At 43.5% G+C, this 9835-nt stretch overlaps 1 protein-coding gene across 1 annotated transcript; it reads left to right on the forward strand.

Moving 5' to 3' along the window:
• Nucleotides 1-2234: 2234 nt before the first annotated feature.
• LOC309565936 (poly(rC)-binding protein 2-like) lies at nucleotides 2235-3339 on the forward strand (the record flags this gene model as incomplete). Its single annotated transcript, XM_082270965.1, has 1 exon — nucleotides 2235-3339. Exon 1 carries the CDS (start codon nucleotides 2395-2397, stop codon nucleotides 3337-3339), a length of 945 nt encoding a protein of 314 aa, XP_082127091.1. The 5' UTR covers nucleotides 2235-2394.
• Between the last annotated feature and the right edge of the window lie 6496 nt (nucleotides 3340-9835).

Consider the following 9835-nt stretch of genomic DNA (forward strand, 5'->3'; position numbering starts at 1 on the left):
AAGTCATTGGCTCTTTGCCAAGATCGGGGTCGCGCCTTGTCCTAGCAACATGGAGTGGCCATGATCTATGCACAGAGAGGCTGTTCTGGTGCACCGTCATATGACGGAGTCCCAGAACAATAGTCGCACCGCTGCACCGGCATTTGACGGTGAGTGGGCGGGAAGTAGTTAAACTGCAATCACCATGGTGCTGCACACGTGAACAGTTATGACATCAGCCATTTGATGGTTTGACAGTTTGGTTGAGGACACAAGCAAATGTGACAGTTTGCAATCCTGTCATTCCAGGAATGTAACAGTTTTTTTTAAAACTGTTAAATCTTTGGGATTAATTCCACTTTATGATTTACTACTGTTTGGGGGCTCTGTGTTTCAACAAAATGGCAGCTTCCAGCAAAAAACAAGTGCTTATAGGTAAAGTTCTCCTTTATGAATATTAGCTTGGCTGGATTTTTGGATGTACAGATGGCGCAGTGGCAAAATAAATAATTTGCATGGCTCAGCCCACTATCCTAAAATAAATTATTTTATTTATTTATTTTTTATTTATGATGGGAGTTAGACATTCACACCTTATATTTTGAGGAGACTCTACTGTGCTTTAAAAAAAAAAAAAAAAAAGTAGTTTAAAAAAATGTAAGAAAACTGGTAGAATAAAAACTCAGAAACTAACATTTCTAATTTTCGAAGGTGCATGCTTTAGGCCTGTTATTGTTACAATTTCTTCTCTACTTAGAGAGTCACTTACCTGGCTGCATGCTTCTTCTGAGTTAGAAACATACTAAGAAGCTGCAGCAAAAAAAACATTCCAATGAAAAAATTAGGAAAATCTATTACCAAGTTAGCAGTTAGCTGGATGAGCAACCTGTACAGACTTGATAACTCTGATATAATCCAAATTAGAGTATAGCCCTTCATCCAGACTTTAGCTATTAAAATAAATTAGCTAAGTTCTGATGAATGGAGACTTCTAACACCCTTGAAAAATGTTGGCTGCTATAAACATATTTTGTGACCATTAAACACTTTTTGGACTATAAGAATAGTATGGTACTCCTCTTCCGACTATTCCTTAACATAACACTCAACTTTGACAGGGGTTATAACCATTACCTACTTATTCCAAAAGAAAAGAAAAAATGTTGCTAGTTTTCTAAAGCGATAAGCGAAGTGATTTCTGTGCAGAAGATTTTTTTTTTTAAATTACCTCTTTAACCATAGTAAAAAATTTGAAACTCTCAGTTTTGCTCCTTGAAGTAATATTTCCACAAAAAAATAAAAGTTCTTCCTTTGATTTCTTTAATTAGAGTGTATTCTTTGTAATAAATGTATTTAGAGTAGTTCCGTTTATTTCATTTAGTGTTCTTTGTATTTGTGCTTTCGTTTGTGTATTTATTCTGTATGTTAACCACTTGCTGACCAGCCATTGTAGTTTTACTGTGGCAGGTTGGCTTAATTACGCAAAACGACGTACCTGTACGTCGCTTTGTGTAACAGACAGTGGGCGCCCTCGGAGGCGGGCACACGCATCGATTAGCCAGAGGGGGAGCCAATCGGATATTCGCCAGGCACCCGCGATCACTCCCCATGGAGACAGAATGGTGGTCTGCCGATGTAAACAAGGCAGATCGCCATTCTGTCACAGATGAACACAGGGATCCTGTGTTCCTACTATTTAGGAACACATGTCTCTTTGTTCATTCAAAGAGTACAACCCCCATACAGTTAGAAAGCACTCCCTAGAAGCACATTTAATCCTTTGACCGCCCCTGGTGTTAACCCCTTTCCTGCCAGTGTCATTAGTACAGTAACAGTGCATATTTTTAGCACTGATTAATGTAGTAATGTCACTGGTCCCCTCAAAAGTGTCAAAAGTGTCAGTTAAGTGTCAGGGATGTCCGTTGTAATGTCGCAGTCCAAAAAAAGTAAAAAAATTGCTGATCGCCACCATAACTAGTAAAAAAAAAAAAAAAAAAAAAATGATATAACTCTATCCCCTAGTTTGTAAACATGATAACTTTTGTGCAAACCAATCAATATACATTTATTGGGATTTTTTTACCAAAAATATGTGGCAGAATACATATTGGCCTAAATTGATGAAAAAAATAGATTTTTAAATTTTCCCGCCAGCCCCTCCCGCCGTCGCCATTCCTCGCCCGCCCGGCTCTCTCCTTCCCTCCCTCCCCGGGGCCCCCTTCGCCCCCGGATCGTTCCTTCCTCCCTTGTTTTTCCTCCCCCCTTCTTCCTTCCCCCCCCGGTCTCCGTCCCGCTCTTGCCCCCTCTTCGCGGCGGTCCCATCTCGTCCTGTGTGAAGTCTTGTCTTATCTTGTGACCAAAGACTACCTTTACAGCTTCTGACTATTGCCCTGATCTAACAGAACTAGTTTCACTATGGACACCGGTGTTATTGAAGGAGGCCTGAATGTTACCCTCACCATCAGACTCCTGATGCATGGCAAGGAAGTCGGTAGCATCATTGGAAAGAAAGGAGAGTCTGTTAAAAAGATGCGTGAAGAGAGTGGGGCTCGTATTAACATCTCAGAAGGCAATTGCCCAGAAAGAATTATCACCTTAGCTGGTTCAACAGATGCCATCTTCAAAGCCTTTTCAATGATAATTGACAAACTGGAAGAGGATATAAGCAGCTCAATGACAAACAGCACTGCCTCCAGCAAACCACCTGTTACGCTGCGTCTAGTGGTTCCTGCAAGCCAGTGTGGATCACTGATTGGCAAAGGAGGTTGTAAAATAAAGGAAATCAGGGAGAGTACAGGGGCACAGGTCCAGGTTGCAGGGGATATGCTGCCGAACTCCACAGAACGTGCAATCACTATTGCCGGTATTCCTCAGTCCATCATTGACTGTGTCAAACAGATCTGTGTGGTAATGCTGGAGTCTCCTCCAAAGGGGATAACTATCCCATATCGGCCAAAACCCTCCAGTTCTCCGGTTATTTTTGCAGGTGGGCAGGTGTCGCGCCAGGCCGGAGGGCACGCATGTGAGACTGACCTGTGGGAGGGGCGGAGGTCCCACACAGGGGGAGTCTCCCTAGATGCTGTGGATCTCCATGGGGCCTACACCATTCAAGGACAGTATGCCATTCCTCAGCCTTATCTGACCAAGTTACACCAACTGGCAATGCAGCAATCTCACTTCCCTATGTCCCATAGTGGCAACACCGGATTCAGTGGAGGTATTGATGCTTCAGCTCAGACAACTTCCCACGAACTCACCATTCCAAATGATCTGATCGGTTGTATCATTGGACGTCAAGGAGCTAAAATCTATCCCCTGGTTTGTAGATGCAATAACTTTTGTGCAAATCAATCAATATAAACTTATTAAGATTTCTTTACCAAAAATATGTGGCAGAATACATATTAGCCTAAATTGATGAAAAAAATCGATTTTTTTATTTTTTTTATTGAGAATGTTTAATAGCAGACAGTAAAAACATATACAAAAATATAAATCTATCATGTTTAGCTTTTCACATTTTGCAATACACAGAATTGGCAGAGTCCCTACTTATATTTTTATCTACAGCTCATGGTACATTAGCAAGATCAGTAAGTGATAGATATAATTATAACTAAAACAATAAATAATGTCGTGCCTTGTACATTTATTAAACACATCAAAAACGCTCATCCTAAGATAAAGAATTTATTTTTGAAGAATTTGTTTGGGAAAAATGTCTGGACCCAGATAGATGTATATGTGCATTAGAAAATGTATGACTGTCTGTGTATGTCATAGGCAGAATATAAAAAAACCTTCCCCAATAACGGTATCTTTAAATCTGGAACTCAAACCCGAGGCAGGGACACTAACAAAAAAAAAAAAAAAAAAAAGAGGATAAAAGACCCACCTGTAGTGATGGAAACAGGGGTATGTTCATAATGGCATGAAATAACACAAAATCAACAGAATCTTTTAAGGTCAAGGCAAAGAACAGAGGACCCATCCAATCCAGTGGCCCCTACAGGATTGAAGGGGAACTCATGGAATGTAGGGCAATGCAGCTTGCAAACTATACTATTAAATTGTTGTGCCACTGGCAAATTTCTACAAAGTTCAGAGTTTAGCGTTATACTTTTTTATAAATATTAATATATTATATAATAATCATTTTCCTATAGCTTTTAGGCCTGTTGTGTCTGCTATCTCCAAAAGTTCAGATAAAGCCTATCACTGCTAGAAATAATATCAGGTGCTGCAGCTACGGCCCCTTTCACACATGCTGTCAAGGGTTGAGCGAACACGGACTGTATTATTCGTGTTCGTACCGAATAATTGGATTTTTGTTACCCGAACACGGACCCGAAAACTTTACTGTATGTTCGGGTAAAAATCCGTGTTCGGTCATTTTATTTCCGGGTTTTGTATGCATTGGCGCGCTTTTCATGGCGGGCTTTCAACAGCCAATCAACAAGCGTTTAACTGGTGTGCCTTAAGCCATCCCAGCCATGCCTACAAATGTATTAGTAGCTGTGATTGGCCATCTGAAGCATGTGACCAAGTCTTTATAAGTCTGAGGCAGCGCCGCTGCGTCATTCTGCTGTGTTAGTTCAGGGACAGAGCACACATCATACGTGCTGGCTGCTGATTAGGGACAGACAGGCAAAAAAAAACATTTGTGTCCGGATAGAATTGAGGGACAGGTCGGAGTGTGCTAGGCAGGGCGAGTTGTAGGACATTTTAGGGAGAGGCTGCTGATTTTTAGGGTCAGTTTTCTACAATCGATTTTGCAGTGACCGATCTTATCAATCCTTTTAGGGACAGGCTGCTGATTTTTAGGGTCAGACAGTGTGTTCTACAATCGATATTGATGGGTGGGGTTTGCAGTGACCGATCGTATAAATCCTTTTAGGGAGAGAGGCTGCTGATTTTTAGGGTCAGACAGTGTGTTCTACAATCGATATTGCTGTGTGGGGGGGGTTTGCAGTGACCGATCTTATCAATCCTTTTAGGGAGAGGCTGGAGATAGGCAGGTGTCAGTGGTCCACATCGATTTTGCTGTGTGTGGGGTGCAGTGAACACAATCTTTTTTGCCCACTGAGGAGGAGGGAGAAAAGTATTTTTCTTTCAGTGTTTACTTTTGCAGCGTTTGTCCTTCAGCTGTGCTGTGCTGACTCTGATCATACACTGCTGTGTTCAGTGTTCAGTGTTCAGTTCACATGTGTTATTATTGAGTGGTTTCAAAAATCATACACTTTTATTTATTCCACTATTCAATATACAGCCTTGGGTTAAAAAAAATTAAATTGTGGCCTGCAGCAGAGCTGAATGATATAAGACACTGCTGTTCACATCATGTGCTATTGATAAATCACACCAATCTTATATCATATTTTCTATTCCGCTATTCAATAAAAACCTTTGGGTATCAATTAAATTGCGGGATAGTCTGTGATGGTAGGTGTGAGATACACCTTTCCAAGTTTTTGGGGTTCATCTCATACTTCTGAAGATTTGAGGGTGCTGCCTGTTCCAAACTCCTCCTACTCCTCATCCTGCCTTTTAGGGGTACAAACAATAGTAATTGGGGCCTAGTCTGGTTGTGTACGTGTGAGATACATACACTTTTTTGATCATATTTTCTATTCCGCTATTCAATAAAAACCTTTGGGTATCAATTAAATTGCGGGATAGTCTGTGTTGGTAGGTGTGAGATACACCTTTCCAAGTTTTTGGGGTTCATCTCATACTTCTGAAGATTTGAGGGTGCTGCCTGTTCCAAACTCCTCCTACTCCTCATCCTGCCTTTTAGGGGTACAAACAATAGTAATTGGGGCCTAGTGTGGTTGTGTACGTGTGAGATACATACACTTTTTTTGATCATATTTTCTATTCCGCTATTCAATAAAAACCTTTGGGTATCAATTAAATTGCGGGATAGTCTGTGTTGGTAGGTGTGAGATACACCTTTCCAAGTTTTTGGGGTTCATCTCATACTTCTGAAGATTTGAGGGTGCTGCCTGTTCCAAACTCCTCCTACTCCTCATCCTGCCTTTTAGGGGTACAAACAATAGTAATTGGGGCCTAGTGTGGTTGTGTACGTGTGAGATACATACACTTTTTTTGATCATATTTTCTATTCCGCTATTCAATAAAAACCTTTGGGTATAAACAATTAAATTGCGGGATAGTCTGTGTTGGTACGTGTGAGATACACCTTTCCAAGTTTTTGGGGTTCATCTCATACTTCTGAAGATTTGAGGGTGCTGCCTGTTCCAAACTCCTCCTACTCCTCATCCTGCCTTTAGGGGTACAAACAATAGTAATTGGGGCCTAGTGTGGTTGTGTACGTGTGAGATACATACACTTTTTTTGATCATATTTTCTATTCCGCTATTCAATAAAAACCTTTGGGTATCAATTAAATTGCGGGATAGTCTGTGGTGGTAGGTGTGAGATACACCTTTCCAAGTTTTTGGGGTTCATCTCATACTTCTGAAGATTTGAGGGTGCTGCCTGTTCCAAACTCCTCCTACTCCTCATCCTGCCTTTTAGGGGTACAAACAATAGTAATTGGGGCCTAGTGTGGTTGTGTACGTGTGAGATACATACACTTTTTTTGATCATATTTTCTATTCCGCTATTCAATAAAAACCTTTGGGTATAAACAATTAAATTACGGGATAGTCTGTGTTGGTACGTGTGAGATACACCTTTCCAAGTTTTTGGGGTTCATCTCATACTTCTGAAGATTTGAGGGTGCTGCCTGTTCCAAACTCCTCCTACTCCTCATCCTGCCTTTAGGGGTACAAACAATAGTAATTGGGGCCTAGTCTGGTTGTGTACGTGTGAGATACATAGACTTTTTTTGATCATATTTTCTATTCCGCTATTTAATAAAAACCTTTGGGTATAAACAATTAAATTGCAGGATAGTCTGTGTCGGTACGTGTGAGATACACCTTTCCAATTTTTGGGGCGCATCTCATACTGCCGAGGATTTGAGGGTGCTTCAGTCTGCCTCCTGCCTGTTCCGAACTCCTCCTACTCCTCATCTTGCCTTTAGGGTACAAAAAATTGTAATCGGGGCCTAGATTGTGTTTGTACGTGTGAGGTACACCGTTTTGTAAAATTTGTCCTATTCCGCTATTCAATATACACCCTGTTTGAGTGTAAAAAATTAAATTGCGGGATAGTCTGTATCGGTACATGTGAGATACACCTTTTTAAATTTGTTTGGCGCATCTCCTTCTACCGCCGAGGATTGCAGGGCGCTTCAGTTTGCCTCCTGTTCCCAACTCCTCCTACTCCTCCTCCTCATCCTGCCTTTAGGGTACAAAAATTGTAATCGGGGCCTAGTTTGTGTTTGTACGTGTGAGATACACCGTTTTGTAAAATTTGTCCTATTCCTCTATTCAATATACACCCTGTTTGAGTGTGAAAAATTAAATTGCGGGATAGTCTGTATCGGTACATGTGAGATACACCTTTTTAAATTTGTTTGGCGCATCTCCTTCTACCGCCGAGGATTGCAGGGCGCTTCAGTTTGCCTCCTGTTCCCAACTCTTCCTACTCCTCTTCCTCATCCTGCCTTTAGGGTACAAAAAATTGTAATCGGGGCCTAGTCTGTGTTTGTACGTGTGAGATACACCGTATTATAACATTTTTCCTATTCCGCTATTCAATATACACCCTTTTGGAGTGTAAGAAAATTAAATTACGGCATAGTCTGTATTGGTACATGTGAGATACACCTTTTAAATTTGTTTGGCGCATCTCCTTCCACCGCCAAGGATTGCAGGGCGCTTCAGTTTGCCTCCTGTTTCCAACTCCTCCTACTCCTCTTCCTCATCCTTCCTTTAGGGTACAAAAAATTTTAATCGGGGCCTAGTCTGTGTTTGTACGTGTGAGATACACCGTTTTTTTTATCCTTTTTCCTATTCCGCTATTCAATATACACCCTTTTGGGGTAAAAAACATTAAAATGCGGCATAGTTTGCATATTTGACTGTCAGATACACCCGTGCGATACTGTTGTTGTTTTGTTCCGCTATTCAATAAACACCTTTCTAGGGCAAGATCATAAATTACAGAAATAGGAGGAGACCGTCAAATAGGGGCCGTAGCCTGGGTCGTGGTGCTGCTGGTAGAGCTCCTGTTGCAAGGAGAGGACGTGGTCGATCTGTGCCAGCTACATGCACAAGTGAAACACCTTCCTCAAGTGTGAGTAGGCGACAGAACCTGCAGCGATAGTAGATTGGGTTGCTGACAGTGCCTCCAGTTCCTTCACATTGTCTCCCACCCAGTCTACTGCAGAAAGGTCAGAGTTGGCACCTGCAGCCAATGTCCAACCGTCTTTCACCTCACCCCCTTGCAAATCAGGCAAGCAGTCTGAGCCCCAAGCCATACAGCAGTCTCTTCTTCTTTTTGAGGACTCTGTCAGCAGGGCTTCCCAGGGTCATCCACCTAGCCCTGCCCCAGAAGTGGAAGAGATTGAGTGCAGCGATGCCCAACCACTTCTCAAGATGAGTACATGCAAGGACCATCGCATCACGTCTCCGATGATGACGAAACGCAGGTGCCAACTGCTGCGGCGTTCAGAATTGTGGAGACCGACAAAGAGGGCAGGGGCGAAGACTGGGTGGAAGATGATGTGGAGGACGATGAGGTCCTCGACCCCACATGGAATGAACGTCATGCAGGTGACCTGAGTAGTTTGGAGGAAGAGGCAGTGGTCGCACAGAGCCACCAGCACAGCAGAAGAGGGAGCAGGGTGCAGAAGCGGAGCGGCCGTGCCCTAGACACTACGCCTGCTACTGCCCAATGCAGCAAGGGAACAAGCGCACCAAAGCCAGCTCAAAGGAGTTCTCTAGCGTGGAAGTTCTTTAGAAAATGTGCTGATGACAGGACACGAGGGGTTTGCACCCTGTGCAATCAGAGCCTGAAGCGAGGCATAAACCTTCTCAACCTGAGCACAACCTGCATGATCAGGCATCTAAGTGCAAAGCACAAGCTGCAGTGGAGTAGACACCTTCAAAACCAAGAAATGTCTCTGGCTCATCCTGCTTCCTCTTCTGCTGCAGTCTCGGCCGCTCCAGCCACATCTGTAGTGATACCAGCACCTGCCACCCCGCAAACAGACGATCTGTCAGCAACACCACCACCTGGGTCACCAACCATCTCCACAATGTCCCCTGGAAGCGTTCAGCTTTCCATCTCCCAAACACTTGAGAGGAAGAGGAAGTACCCCCCTACCCACCCGCGATCTCTGGCCCTGAATGCCAGCATTTCAAAATTCTTGGCCTTTGAAATGCTGTCATTCCGTCTGGTGGAGACGCACAGTTTTAAAAACCTTATGTCGGTGGCTGTCCCACAGTACGTCGTGCCCAGCCGCCACTACTTTTCCAGGCAAGCCATCCCTTCCCTGCACAAACAAGTGGGGGAAAAAAGCAGGTGTGCACTGCGCAACGCCATCTGTGGCAAGGTCCACCTAACTACCGATACGTGGACCAGTAAGCACGGTCAGGGGCGTTATATCTCCCTAACGGCACACTGGGTAAATGCAGTGGCGGATGGGCCTGAGGCGGATAGCAATTTGGCGCATGTCCTTCCACCACCGAGGATTGCAGGGCGCTTCAGTTTGCCTCCTGTTCCTAACTCCTCCTACTCCGCTTCCTCATCCTCTACCGCCTCCTCATCCAGACAACGTAACACCTTCACCACCAACTTCAGCACGGCCAGGGGTAAACGACAGCAGGCAGTTTTAAAACTTGCCTGTTTGGGGGAAAAACCACACACCGCGCAGGAGTTGTGGAGGAGCATGGAACAGCAGACAAATGAGTGGTTGCTGCCAGCGAGCCTCAAGCCCGGC

Source organism: Pelophylax lessonae (assembly GCF_965119305.1).
Source record: "Pelophylax lessonae genome assembly, chromosome: 10".
Lineage (NCBI taxonomy): Eukaryota > Metazoa > Chordata > Amphibia > Anura > Ranidae > Pelophylax > Pelophylax lessonae.